Source organism: Brachyistius frenatus, unplaced genomic scaffold, assembly GCF_029030835.1.
Source record: "Brachyistius frenatus isolate BFR_SWC_R1_liver_20210118 unplaced genomic scaffold, ASM2903083v1 Contig_28, whole genome shotgun sequence".
NCBI lineage: Eukaryota > Metazoa > Chordata > Actinopteri > Embiotocidae > Brachyistius > Brachyistius frenatus.
This window is the reverse complement of record NW_027210627.1, coordinates 3,531,348-3,546,804: the sequence shown is the minus strand read 5'-3', so window position 1 is coordinate 3,546,804 and position 15,457 is coordinate 3,531,348. Positions and strand designations below refer to the sequence as shown.

General features: G+C 40.5%; 1 protein-coding gene across 1 annotated transcript in view; it reads right to left on the bottom strand.

The window, feature by feature from the left end:
* The window catches only part of ube2f (ubiquitin-conjugating enzyme E2F (putative)), a 46,467-nt gene continuing 31,010 nt past the window's right edge, over positions 1-15,457 (bottom strand). Inside the window, exons 9-10 of the mRNA XM_069698923.1 lie at positions 14,701-14,763; positions 1-299 (exon numbers count right to left, since the gene is read on the bottom strand). Of these exons, the coding sequence (XP_069555024.1) occupies positions 249-299; positions 14,701-14,763 (114 nt within the window). The 3' untranslated portion in view covers positions 1-248. The remainder of the gene's footprint in view (positions 300-14,700; positions 14,764-15,457) is intronic.

Sequence of the window (15,457 nt, the reverse complement as noted above, 5' to 3'; positions counted from 1 at the left end):
TTTATTGTTTTCTTTTCTTTTTTTTTCTTCTTTTTTTTAGCTTAATTCCTGCAATGTGACATTTATTGCAACTAGGTGAACAGAAGGTAGCGTAGGCAGGGCTGTGGTGTCAAGAGGAAGGGAGTGGTAAGAGTCAAAGAGTCGGCTGCTGATTCACACATGTTGGGGAGTTGGCCAAGAATAAGCAGAGGCAAGGTAGAGCAGTTTGGTTGGTTGGTGCAGGCTGATATTGGTAGCCAATGCTGCTATCATCTGGTGTAGTGCTTGATGTAATCTTGAACCTTATTCCGAAAATCCTCCTGAGTGGAAGAGAGGGGAAGGTAAAGAGAGAGGAGAAGAGTTAGATGGTAAAGTCCGGAATAAAACATTTGTGGAAGGCAAGAAGAAAGAAAAAAAAAAAAAGTGACAAAAGTGTATTATCCATCATGTAAGAAAAACAAGAAACATAAACCACATCAACACAGATCTTACCAAATATAAAGGATATATATTTTGCCCTTCTGGGCCAATTCTCCAATTTAAATGTTGCCATAAATGTAGTGCTGCTGGAGCTCCACCCTTTTTTCCCCCCCGAGCGATATAATCAAATGTTCACAGTTGTCTGGAGAAAGTTGTCACATTGACATTTAAGGTGTATTGATTGATTCACGACCTCAACTTCAAGCCTCGTTTTTGATCCGCTCCCATTTGCCCTGTCAAAGTTATTGCATTACACGTCAATAGAAACTCAACACTTACTGTATCTCTTTCAAATTAAAAGCCCTCTAGTGTTTCAGGGGATAGAAACACTTTCACTTCCTGAGAAGGATTATATTGTAAAAAACAAAACAATTCAGGAACCTGTTGTGATTAAAATTGGACAATGACACTGTAGATGAGTAATCCAGAACATCATCTGAAAATAGCATGGTTGTCCAGTTGACTTTATCAAATCAAAGCCATAACTAAGGCGTGCACGTGCTAGTGCACATGTGCGGGTGGATTACAGATGTGCTATTGTAATAGCAATACACTCCTGGTTGATGCAACTGGATAACCAATAAAACAAGTGTAAATGAACCCAAGATGCACTCGGACTACTCTGAGGTGACGTGACACACATCGGTCCCACAAATTAGTCAAGTGTAAAAGACACGTCCTATTCACCACCAAAACACCATGAACACAAATAACTTTTTTTTAGTTATATAATAGTGCACTAGTATAAATGAACTGTATATAGGAGTGCGATATTGTGCACCAGCATTCAATTTAGATGAGCAGCCCACCATGACTGAAATGAATGTAACTGAAAATATTGAAACTGAATTTAAGAATCGCATCGATGATTAGTCGCACTTTGGCTGGAACCCCATGTGCTTCATTACATCTGGACTAATGTGAACCTGGTTGATCAGATCCCCGGATCTCTAACTGGACCAGGTTATTATCTGGATTTAATGAGAAGCATTACATGACAAGATTGAATAAAGTCTCCAATTTAACCTAATCTCAACTTGTTTAAGCAGAATTTATGAGTTTGGTCTGTTGATTTAAATCATAAATCACATTAATGTTGTTTTAAAATTTTTACAGCTTCCTTCAAAGTATAAACGTTTGTGCTCTTTTTGTATCTGCTAGATTAAAAAAGAAAATAAAAAAAAAATCCTCACTTTTACAATGATATTGTGGTCTGTTAATAGCTATCTTGTGGAGAGTGACAGAGATGAGCTGCTTGACATGTTGAAGTCTTGCCGTGAGTTGTCCTTCCTTGGTCATATCCCTTCCGGTCATGTGTGCCCTTTCCTCCACCAACCATATCTGTCCTTCTACTTGATCATGCCCCCCCGGTTATGCTTGGCTTCCTTTCGCCCTCACTCAACATCCATCCATCCTGCAATTTCCACTCAGTCGCTCCTTTGACCCATACCTCCTGGTTCCATCTGGCCCGAACGACCTCTATTCTCCATCCTCTTTTAAAACCCCTCGGATGTTTCCATAAATTCAGCTTTCTATCTCCTTCTTTACAGCAGCTCAGGCTGTTTTGGGGACACTTTATTGATTTGACTTGACGTGCTTGCGCTTCATGTTTCAGTCAAACTATTCTTTGAAACATCAGGCAGAATACATCACAGCGCACACACGCCATCATGGGTTTTGATCAAAGGCCGGAGGCTATTAATTTGAGCTGCAGCAGCTTCCCTCTCCAGTGGAAAAGTTTCCTTTATATTCAGTCTCTACAAAAAAAAAGTGCAATGGCTAACAAAACTGTGCCGCGAGTCACACACATTATAAATCATGGAAACGACTGTAATTGGGGCCACTGGTCACACACTATTACAGCGTAAGAGACACTTTTTTTTTTTTTATTGGAATTACTAATGACATAGACAGCACAGACAATGGCAAATAGCTTCAACGGCACTTAAGTCCCTAAAGTAATGTCAGAAACCGTATTAGTTATTGCGAGATAGCAAGAAATTCATATAGTTTCGGGATTGTGGGGTAAAAGTTTGGCTCTTAATAGAAATCTAAGCTCACTTTGTCCAATCAGATTTCGAGAGAGACTATGCACCACAAGAAAGATTCACATAGTTCTCACATAAATGCGTAAATAACATTTTCCCCGGGGTACCGCAAAGTCACTCGAGACAGACGTACAAATCTCAACTGACTGTTTGTTTCCCTGGAATTACGCAAACATACTTGGCCAGTATATTTGTGAATAAATGAATGCTGTATTCCCCCAAAATATATGACTTATTTTTTTTATGCATTTCCAGGTTTTCACTCGGATATCCCTTTTTACTCAATCCTCACCGCAGAGGGTCAATAAATGCCGCCACGTCCCCGTGACGGGCCACCATCCAACATAAAATTCTAGACAAGTGCCCCGCATTGACATCAGCCCACGGATTTACGCCAGAGGTCCAGCTCCAGAGGTTAGTTAGTCACGCACACGGAGAACGCGAGAAAACACGAGGGAAAGAGTAAGAGACAGAAGAGAAACTGTGTGTGTGTGTGTGTGTGTGTGTGTGTGTGTGTGTGTGTGTGTGTGTGTGTGTGTGTGTGATGGCAGCAATTTGAGGATCTGTCCACAGGGGAACGATGGATCGGCCCTTCTGCTGCTGAGGGATTGCTTCCTCTCGACCCCGTTTTTTAATGCTGCGAGAGCAACAACGTGCAACATGTTGAGATTCGGGGGAACAGACCGAGTAACTCTTCAAGTGAACCGGCTATTTTGGTTTATTACTGTGCAACGCTACGTGCAAAATGGTGACGTGGGATATAGATCGGAGAGTGTGGTGATGAATCATGAGCCACGGTCTCAGACAAATGGAAAGACCGCACAAAGTGGACAGGTACCACGTCTTTAAATTAGTGTAATATTCTACCACTGGGAGCTCATAGGTCCTATGATCTTGTTTAAGCTTCTTGAAATCTGATGTGATGTGGTTTGTGAGGTCCGAGGTTTAAATAATTGAAGAATGTTTTTAAAATCTGAGTTTAACTGTGAACAACGTGTGAGGAAGCAACGTGAAATTCAAATACAGCCAAACTGTTATCAAAGCTCTCAAGGGAACAAATAACACGAGCTGTATTGCAACATATTAAAACATGACGAGTCTTTATGTCTGTTTAGGTGAGGTTAGGTAGTTACTTTATTAATCCCCGAGGGGAAATTTTTTTAAACAAGTTTTTAACAAGTTAAAAATAAAATATAAAATAAAGATCGCTACCCTTAAGCAAACAATTGGTAGTTTGTGAATCCCTACGACATATAAAGGCACAGCTGAGTTATTGAATTTCACAAGTGTTGCTGGTATTTAGACATAAACTAAAGAATTGGAAAAATGTTGACACAATGATGGCACTCTTAATTAAAAGAGATAACCAGAGTAAATAAAGGTGATCATGAGAAAGACAAGTTTGTACAGATAACCTTCCATCATCACCTGTCAATTCATCTGGTAACTTTGAAGATAATTCACTAAAGCCATATATGATAACATGCTCAAAGCTCATTAACTGGTCATTCCTCTATTGCCTTTGATGGCACCAGAGTGGTATGAAATAAAACTAAATGTTCGAAAGACACTCTCCAAAAAAAAACGGTGTCACATTGGATGAGGAACAGGATGAGAGTAACAACCGTTTTACTGTCATCCTATAAGTTTACAAGATACATTTACATCGATTTACCTTGTACTTCTTTCTTACTTTGTTCCCAGTTTGTCTCTTTCAGCAGAAAACTGGCTGAGACTGCAAATTACTTTGATGTTCATTAGATTGAATATTCCAAGTAAACTCTGCAGTCGATTAAAAACTTTGTTGGACCACAGCTTGCTTTTTTTTTGGCTCTGTTTCACCAACAGAAAGCAATTAACTCTCCTCTCCTTTAGTGATTTGCACAGGTACTCAAAATATGTACCACCATCGGAGGAAACGGGATGCAAATTTAAACCCCGTGGGTTCAAACGCTTGTTATAAAATCTGCTAAAAGTTGAAACGGAAAGCCTCAGGTAAACAGCCTGCGACGGGAACAAATAAAGGAGGGAGAAGAGATGAGAGCGGGGAAGAAATGAAAAAGGTTTAGCATGAGAGATGACAAGGGACGCAGAGGTGTGTTCAAACTAGGTGTTTTTATATTTGGACTGATTAATTTTTTTTCTTTTCAGAGTTCTGTAAGTTTAGTAAAAATGTCAAAGCCCTCTCATTCCCTGTCCAGAGAAGTAGCTCTACTTAAAAGGGGTGTGGGCTCCTTCTAAGTTAACTTCAGTGTGAGTCCACTGGGATCTGCAGCAGATTTCCACTCCACACTCAAAGCTGAATAAAGTGACTGCTTGAGCATTAGAAAGAAACTACCACAAGTGTACCAACAATTATTTAGTTCAACCCAAACCCAATACAGACTGGGCTTTAAAGGGGATGCAGATGATATTGTGAAGAGGTATATTTGTATTTATATAAAGTAAACTCCTTTGTTGAATACTAACCATTAATTTAAAGCATTTTAACTTTGGTTTTACTCCAACAGCTGTAAAACAGAGCTAATCTGTGGATGGGCAAATAAATATTTATTAAAAAGGTGTTTAATAGCAATAGAGCCTGCTGCGTTGAAATTCATCTTTCACCAGCTCCAGTATATAAGCAACAGTACCAGATAATAATGCTGCTGTGCTGCAAGCACAGACATGAGTTTATTATACTCAACACACGGATTCATAGACTTTCTCAAAAGCAATAAGACCGTCCGAACCAGAGTCTTGAGCTTCACTCTTCAAGCTCGATGATGCGGCTGCTCGTTATACCGAGCTGCTGCTTCGCCTTTAAAGGAGCAGTGTGTCGAATTTTGTGGCATACAGTGGTGAAAGTGCAGATTGCAACCAAGTGCTCACTTTTCCCTTCAGCCTTCCCTTCCTAGCATGATGTCTATGGTGGCCGCAAAACTGGCAAAATAGCAAAAATATAAACAACCAAAGGCTCTCTCCATAGCCAGTGTTTTTAGTTGTTTTTTTTGTCCCTTCAGGGCTACTGTAGAAACATGCCGAACTCCGTGAAAGAGGACCCACTCCCTATGTAGTCACGGAGGGCTCTTTGTAAGCAGGGTTGGGCCGATGAATGATGTCATCCTCCATCAACGATGACTGACAGTCTTCCCGATGCCGGGCTCCCATCTACTGTGTCTACTGTGAACTATCGTCGTATGCTAGTCTGGTATATATTGCCCATCAAAAATTATAAGGTAATAAAAACACAATTCCTATTTCAGGTGATTATACACAAACGAAAACATAATTATGAATATTAGATTTATTTTCTGTCAATAAATAACTCAACCTTTCAAATTTAGCAGTGAGCTGGAGAAAGGTAAGTAATGGTAAGAGTTTCATGTGACAAGTTAATGTGGTTCACCTTCGTTAAATTGATCTGCTCTCCTTTTGTAGTTTGCAGGAACAGAACCATGTCCCCAGTGTTTCCCAGAAATGAATCTATTTAAATGTGTTTTGCTTCCACCTCAGCGGGAGTTGGTTTGGTGTGTTGGTAGGTCCAAAGCTTTGTCTCTTCAGAAGTAAATGAAGTTAAATATCTTCACAGACCACCTAACATCACCTGCCCAGTATATCAACAACTCTGTCTGCAACAGTTGGGCAGCTGCTATTGCACACACAAACCTGAGCGATGGCAGCGGAGACCACGCCTGCAGGACTGTCATCTAGTCGCCACTCTTTGCCAAATGCCGTTGTTGTCATTCACTGCATTGCATTGCATTACATTTAGCTGACGCTTTTATCCAAAGCTACTTACAATAAGTGCATTTCAACCATGAGGGTACAAAACCCAGAACAACAGGAATCAAGAAAATACAATTTCTTCAAGAAAGCCAAACTACAAAGTGCTATCAGTAAGTGCCATTTTAAGCGCTACTAAAGTTCTCCTATTCAAGGTAAAGTCGGAAGAGGTGTGTTTTTAGTTTGCGGCGGAAGATGTACAGAGTTTCTGCTGTCCTGATGTCGGTGGGGAGCTCATTCCACCATTTAGGAGCCGGGACAGCAAACAGTTGTGATTTTGTAGAGTGTTTAGCTCAGTGAGGGAGCGACAAGCCGATTGGTAGAAGCAGAGCGGAGGGAGCGGGCCGGGATGTAAGGTTTGACCATGTCCTGGATGTAGACTGGACCCGATCTGTTCGCAGCACGGTAAGCAAGTACCAATGTTTTGAAACGGATGCAGGCGGCTACTGGTAACCAGTGAAGGGAGCGGAGGAGCGGAGTAGTGGGAGTGAATTTAGGAGGTTAAAGACCAGTCAAGCTGCTGCGTTCTGGATGAGCTGCAGAGGTCGGATGGCGCTAACAGGTAGACCTGCCGGGAGGGAGTTACAGTAGTCCAGACGTGAGATGACCAGAGACTGGACCAGAACCTGCGCCGCCTTCTGAGTGAGAAGAGGACGTATTCTCCTGATGTTGTGCAGCATGTATCTACAGGAACGTGTTGTTGCAGTAATGTTGGCAGTAAGAGAGAGTTGACTGTCGAGTGTCACGCCGAGGTTCCCACAACACTCCCACAACAGAGCTCTCACACCGAACTGACAGAACAGGTACACACCATAATGAGGTGACTGCTGCCACATCTGAGTGTTTGTAGTCGTTAATGAGCACCAATTGATCACCATAGCAACACCTGCCCTGGTGGTTCCACGGATCCCTGTGCCTGTCCATTCAGATGTTGCGAATGGACTCTAAACCCAAGTAACCCTTACTTGTATGTAAGTAGATGACAGAAAGTAAATGAACTGTTCAGGTTACTCAAGTTTCAATACGTTCACTGTCCCTCCAGGTATCCAATTACAATCGTGTGAGCTTTGGCTGGGAACTGTTATGTCAGAGTCACACTCCCACATGCAGTTGTGTCCCCACCTCCCTGCACTGTGGCAGACAACTAGATGTAAAGACAGTAATCAATTGTGCCTATGTAACTGATGCCAAAAAACTTTAGTAAAGTTTTATAAACCTAGGCTACCTTTCTTGTCCCAACACTTGATTGTGGTGGAAATTACTTAGCCATCAAAATCCCTCAGAACAGTATTACTCATATGTTGACCTCACTAGATGTGACATTTACTTTGTCATACAGTGCTAATAAATATCACTATTTGACAGGTTTCACATTATGCATCTGAAACCGCAGTGCATATGTAATCGTGGCGGGCACAAACAAGAGAAATTGGTACTGCATCATTGTAGTCACTTTGCCCCTTATAACAAACTACATACAGAGCAGAATATAACTAGGGTTTAATATGCATCACAAAACATCTGGTCAAACCTGACCGGTTGATAAAAAGGACTCACTGTAATTATCAGGCTACTAAGGATTGTAATGTTAAAAGGAAAATACAAGTAAATCTGCACCAAAAACTACATTCATAGTCTGTAAACATTATTGCTTCTGTTCAGTCACTCAGACTAAGGAACAACAGCCTTGATATCAAGTATTTCTTCTGTGCTCTAATGAGACCCTACAGGGCCACAGCGATCACTGGTCATGGGTAGAAAGCTGATAAGGGGAACAGAAGCCCACTCAGGATGCAGTAAATGGTGTGTGTATTGTGTGCAAGTGTCAAGACTAACTATTGATTGAAGCGGCTAAGCCACTTCATACATGGGGGAACAACAGAGTGAGACAGAGAGGTAGTCTTTTTAACTCATCAGTGACAATCAGGGGAGATGTCGAGAATTTAGCATGCACGGTGGAATGATGGTATGCATAACATCTGGCACTTAAACACTCACAAATCCTCCTAAGGTGTCACTCTGTCACTCTGTGAGCTTTAGGAGAGGGACAGAGAGTCAATATCTCATTATAGTATACCGCAAAACATCTCTTAGTATGTCCCAGATACACTGGCACCAATCTGTAAGTCGTATACACTGGGGTATATATGTTGTACTGCACACTTCTGAATCCTCTGGTTGCTAGGAGTTTATCTTGTTGACCTTTTAATAATGTCACACATGTACAGTGCATCCGGAAAGTATTCACAGCGCTTCACTTTTTCCACATTTTATGTTACAGCCTTATTCCAAAATTGATCAAATTAACTTTTTCCTCAAAATTCTACACACAATAACCCATAATGATAATGTGAAAAATGTTTTTTATTTTTTGCAAATCTATTAAAAATAAAAAACAAAATAATTACATGTCCATAAGTATTCACAGCCTTTGCCATGACACTCAAAATTGAACTCAGGTGCATCCTGCTTCCATTGATCATCCTTGAGATGTTTCTACAACTTGATTGGAGTCCACTTGTGGTAAATTCAGTTGATTGGACATTATTTGGAAAGACACACACCGTCTATATAAGGTCCCACAGTTGACAGTGCATGTCAGAGCACAAACCAAGCCATGAAGTCCAAGGAATTGTCTGTAGACCTCCGAGACAGGATTGTATCGAGGCACAGATCTGGGGAAGGGTACAGACAAATGTCTGCAGCATTGAAGGTCCCAATGAGCACAGTGGCCTCCATCATCCATAAATGGAAGAAGTTTAGAACCACCAGGACTCTTCCTACAGTTGGCCGCCCGGCCAAACTGAGTGATCGGGGGAGAAGAGCCTTAGTCAGGGAGGTGACCAAGAACCCGATGGTCACTCTGACAGAGCTCCAGCATTGCTCTGTGAAGAGAGGAGAACCTTCCAGAAGGAAAACCATCTCTGCAGCACTCCACCAAGCAGCCTGTATGGTAGAGTGGCCAGACGGAAGACACTCCTCAGTAAAAGGCACATGACAGCCCACCTGGAGTTTGACAAAAGGCACCTGAAGGACTCTCAGACCATGAGAAACTAAATTCTCTGGTCTGATGAAACAAAGATTGAACTCTTTGGCCTGAATGCCAAGCGTCATGTTTGGAGGAAACCAGGCACCGCTCATCACCTGGCCAATACCATCCCTAAAGTGAAGCATGGTGGTGGCAGCATCATGCTGTAGGGATGTTTTTCAGCAGCAGGAACTGGGAGACTAGTCAGGATGGAGGGAAAGATGAATGCAGCAATGTAGAGAGACAATAGAGAAAATAGGTGTGCCAAGCTTGTAGCATCATGCTCAAAAAGACTTGAGGCTGTAATTGCTGCCAAAGTTGCTTCCACAAAGTATTGAGCAAAGGCTGTGAATACTTGTGTACGCGATTTATATTCGTTCTTTATTTTTAATAGATTTGCAAACATTTTAAACAAACTTTTATCGCTTTGTCATTATGGGGTATTGTGTGTAGAATTTTGAGGGGAAAAAAATGAGTTTAATCCATTTTGGAATAAGGCTGTAACATAACAAAATGTGGAAAAAGTGAAGCGCTGTGAATTCTTTCCGGATGCACTGTGTTCATGCTGGTTGGTGGTGGGTTAATGGTAAGAGCCTGTACACTTTGGTCCGCTGCAGTAAAATGCAAGATATATTCATGATATTGTAGATGATATGACCAATGTTCAGATTGCAACATTTTAGGGTTTTGTTTTTAACTTCAGTAACACGGTGTATTTTGTCAGGCACTGAAGGTAAACAATATATTTGGTAGACCTGTTATGGTCTAATGCAATCCAATACCATAGCCCTTCATTATACAACACGTAGTTCCGACCCAGAGACCCGGTTGGTCAACAGTACATTTGGAACGTGCTCAAAACAGCATAATAGCACATGGTGGTCATCACTAGAAATATCACCCCACCTTCTCAATGGGAATTTTTTAATTAGAATTGAATTTTAATATAATATGCAATATAAAGTTGTTTTCAATTGTTATAGGCCTATTAAATGTGACCCATTTGCCGCAATCGGGTCTCTTTTGGCTTTTTTGTCGCTACAAGCACCCGTACCGTAACACCATGGACAGTCCTGCAGTTAAAATCCTAGCGGCGGCTATCTTGACCGGTTTGGTTTTAACAAATGGCCCTTTGATATCTGCTGAAAAAGTCAATTATTTTCAAGATTTTAGCATATTTACAACAAAATTGAGCTAGCGAAGCAGTTTTGTGTTTCTATGTGCTGCATTTATTCAGTTTGAGAAAACGTTTGCCAGAAAGCAATGAAACATCTCTGTTGCTAGGTCGTTACTAAGGGTTGGCCTACTAAACATAACATGCATTACATAAGAGTTTACTGGCTTGAGTGATTGTTTCCCTGTTCTTATTCATAACCTCTCGTGTAATATTGCTTACTTAAATGTCTTTGTGAGTTTTAACTGATTAGATTACAACCAGTTATATTTTTTTGTTTTTGTGGAGGTACTTTTCTCACTCATAAAAGGATGTGACATCTGTTTTGCCACAGTGGGCGAACAGATGATTCTTTGCACAAGTTGACAATCTACAACACCAATGTTCCTCAACAAATTTGTCTCATCTGTAGCATTATCATTAAACTTTATTAAAAGCTCTGGTGCAAAACACCCTGAGACTTTACTAATTACATCAAATCTGAGTCTCCATGGCTCACACTCACAACAGTGATGGAGGACCGGGGCTTTGAAATAAGAAGGCTGTGGCTTCATTTCAAACATTTTGGCTCCTTGGTCGACAGTAGGACAAGTAAAACTCTGCAGGGACAAACGACTACAGATTTGGCGGTGACATCAAGCACTCCACAAAGCCGTCAGCTGCGGCTCGGTTCCCCTTAAATGGTTGACAGAACTCGTAATGTAACTAACTGAATATAGCTGCATCCCAAATGGATTTAAAATGGCACTTTCAGTTAGTATAAAAGACATTTCCTCACACTGTACTGTTTTAGGGTGTAAAGAAAAGCCACATTTATACTTAGACATCAGACTGTGACTCTTGAATGCCGCCGTCAAAACAAAAATTCCACACTGAAAGTAAAATATTATGCTTTCCAATCATTTCTGGAAGTCTTCACTTATAATATGTTCAGTATTACCATGATAGCGATGCAACCTGCTTAGAATAAGTGTGTATTATGAAACTGGGACAATGTTTAAATTCCAAATGAAACACAGGTAACTGACTTCAAGTGAAAAAAAAAAGACATTCTTCCTGGTTCACAACCCAAATGGCAATCTGTCAATCTCAATGTCTTTCACCCATTTGTTCATGCCATGGAGGGGGCTAATAGATTTTTAAAGATAAAAAGTCTCTGCTGAGGACTCTAAAAGTGAGTGAGAGAATGTATGCATTGCAAAGATTATTATCAATCTGATTGCCTTCATAAAGCATCAAACAAAAATGTACCGATGCATTCATTCAGACAGAAAGTTTTTGTTTTTTCCAGCAATCCTTGGACAACCATTGGTGTATTTATTGACGTCAGCCTAACAGTCTATAATGTTGGCTACTCAATACTACCGTGATTCCTTGTAAAGGGTGTAAGGCATTTCGGTGCTGTTAAAGTTTAAAATTACAATTAAAACTATAATTATTATCATAAAATTACAGATTTCGGTATTACTTAAATATCCATGGACATGTAAACACAATTACCCTCTCCTAGCTCCTTTAGTGACATCCCTGTTATTCAGTTCAGGGATGACTCACAACTAACAATTGCACAATGCCACTATCTCCCCACTTACTGTTCACACAATCTCGCACTGCATTGCCCACGAGGATGCTTCCCTTTAGCCACTTTAACAAGCTAATGTATTCAGAGAGTGGCCATGGGAGGAGCTCCACTTCACAAGCCTCAACACACACACACACACACACACACACACACACACACACACACACACACACACACACACACACACACACACACACACACACTCACATACATGAGCGCAACGGTGCGCTGACACACACCCTCCCACACCTTCATCCACTCGCTGCTGAAGTTGATTACAGCAGGCTGTGACTCAGTGGGAGTCGGTCACGGTTGGATGACTTTATGTTTTCAGTTGTTGTGACTCTGGAGAGCCACAACAGGAAGGTAAAGCTTAGGCATTGAAACTTACAGAAAAAAAAAAGCATTTATATAACACATGCTAAATGTTTTTTTGTCTTTCATCTGTTGTATTAAAAATTCAGAACTATAACAACTAAAAACATCCAATTAAAAAACTCTTTCCAATTTCTGTCCATCTTATCAATTAAACTTCCTGATCTGTTTGTGCTGTATTCCTTCACTGTCTAACATCCTGCCGTTTCAGAAAATACTACATGTAGGTAGGCTTGTCCTGTAAAAGTCAATCAATCCTGTCATTCGTCGAGGAGACCTCGAGTTCACTCAACAACAAAAAAAAGTGACTGACAGTCAAACCGGTGCACTTTTTCTTTTGTTGCATTTTTTAGCTCCATCATGCTAACTGTCAGTGAAGTCGTCAGCAAACTTTTGACCCTCATACTGGCACAACCTCCTCGACTGTCCAGTGTGACTAACTGCTCAGCTGACAGCGCTGTCAGCAACCTGTATTGCTCTGGGATTTCACAACTGATCTGAGAACAGGACTCAGGCGTTTCTTTTACTTTCTCTGACTTTGAGGAAAACGGAGGTATTTATATCACAGGTAATGAGCAGGAACATTGCAACGAAGGTCTGAAAGATAAAATATGACACTAATGCAAGAGGACTCTACAGGTGCCCTGGACAGACACCAGCTGGACAGGGGATGTGGATGACATATTTTTCATATTTGTAGGCTATTGATGCAAAGACATCAGTCACATGATGTTTACAGGAATGAGAAATGTGCAGATAAGAAAAAATTTGAACCAATGAACCAGAGACAGCCCATCCCGCACCAGTAACCTTGGTAACAAGGATTAATTTCTCACCGTTACCTCCACCGACTATAATAAACCAGGGATTATGTTTTGAATGTATGCAGGACAGATCACTAAGTCAATAAATGCACTTGACATGAAAACAAGGTCCCCGTACTGCATGTTATACAGCATGCAATATGTTCCTTAGGCATTAATACACACAATTAACTCACTTGTAGTGCTTAATCCAAAATATTCTGTTCATAATGACCTCAGAAACATTTCAGGGCCAATTAATCTGGATTTTAACACATGAAGAGGACTTATTTTTGTTTATGAAATCCACACCTGGAAAAATTGACACATTATGCCATAAACCTGCATACAATTCTCACACACTTACTGTCTCTAAACACACACATGCACAAACACAAACACACAAACTTTTGCATTTCTATTAGGGTCATAAGGCAACCATTATCACGCACTGTCGGGTACACTCCAGCACAACAGGGTAAAGTGTATGTGCACATGGCCAAAGGTCAATATTGTACTTAAAAATGCTTTCAGCTTGCCTCAACTCAAGCTTGTAATTATTTCCACGGTCAGCAGGATCCCTGCAGAGTAGTTGGCAATTCAGGACAGAAATTACTTAACTCAAAAACACTCATAACATCGGTTACTGACAACGTTTGACACAGTCTGATGTACTGATCAAGAACTGCGTGGAAGAGAGCTAATACACAAGTTAGACATAGATGTGTAGAAGAAATGAGTCAAATATAAATTAGCTTAGGTGCATATCTTTTAGAAATATCCTGTATTTTTCTGTATTTGCTAAGAGAAGAACTAGCATTCAACTGCTGCCATGCCAGCTCAAAGTCAATCAATACATATGCAAAATAAGCAGGATGCTAAGACCCTGGGACTTATAAGTATATAAAGTATAAGTAAAGTTAAAGTCAGAATACACACACATATATACATTGACACACAAAATACACACACCACCAAGGAGAGAGTAGTAACGGGTGTGGGAATAAGTGAGCTAATTTGACTTGCAAATTCCAGAGCCTGCCGTCTACCGTAGAGACACTGAGTTACATAGTTGTGCATTAACAAGTATCCTTTTAAAAACACTATGTGCACCTGTTCCGTGCATACAGCTTTGGAGTATACCATCACAGCCATTGTCTGCTCAGAGGGGCTGATGCGCACTTTTAGTCTTCAGCCCACTATACCAAAATAAAGCACTCTCACATATAATTATGACATAATTCCACCGGCGTCACAGAAAATGTAGCAGCTGTACGTCTCGTCTGAATACATTTTCCATGCAGGACACCAACAGGAGTAAGGGTTTGAATATGATGAAATATGTCTCAGACACTATGGTGAATCATCTGCATGTCAATGGCTAGAATCACTGTTTGCACCGAGTCGATGTTTGATGATAAAACGGATTTAAAGATCAAGTTCGAATCACCGGGAATGTATCTCACCTTGTCTCTCAGATGATGTTCCGCTGCGTCGATGTTCAGCGGGTCATCGAAGTTCAACAGGTCCTACAGAACAGGCGAAGAGATGGGAGACATGGCAGAGAGAAAAGCAAAGAGCAACGACATTGAAATAAATCAAGAATGAACTGTTTGTGGCGAGAAAGAAAGAAAGTTTAATCATGTAATTACAGGACATTCAGGTTCAGTACTTTCTATGGGTCAAATGTGGTTAATTACAAAAAGCTACCATGGAAAATACTACCCACTTTAACACTAACTGCTGTCTGCTATGTCACCCTGGACTCTGTAACAAACAAAACGGCATAATCACAGTGTTTCCTTGGAGATACCGCACACAACAAGTGAGGCAAGAAAGCGGGTGTTATTAGAGATAAAAAGGAGGTTGTTTGCTGATGAAGAGAGAATATTTAGGGCAACCACAAATCTGTGTAGATTATTACCATTATCATAAGAGACACTACGCTGATCCCAGGGTAAATGTGTGTTCAATATGTCATCAATGATATATATATATATGCATGTACGTTTCCATATAGCAAAGCTTGTATAAAGTGACTAAACAAAATAATCTGATTACTTTAACCTGCTTACTTACTGTTTGCATTGGCAGTCAAAATGTTTAAATAGCCTCTTTTTTTGTGCTTTATTGTCTAATTTAAACATTTTACATGTACGTTTGCATATGTACATTAATATTCACAGAATAAAACCCTTTTTTTTTTATATCTTTGCTTACATT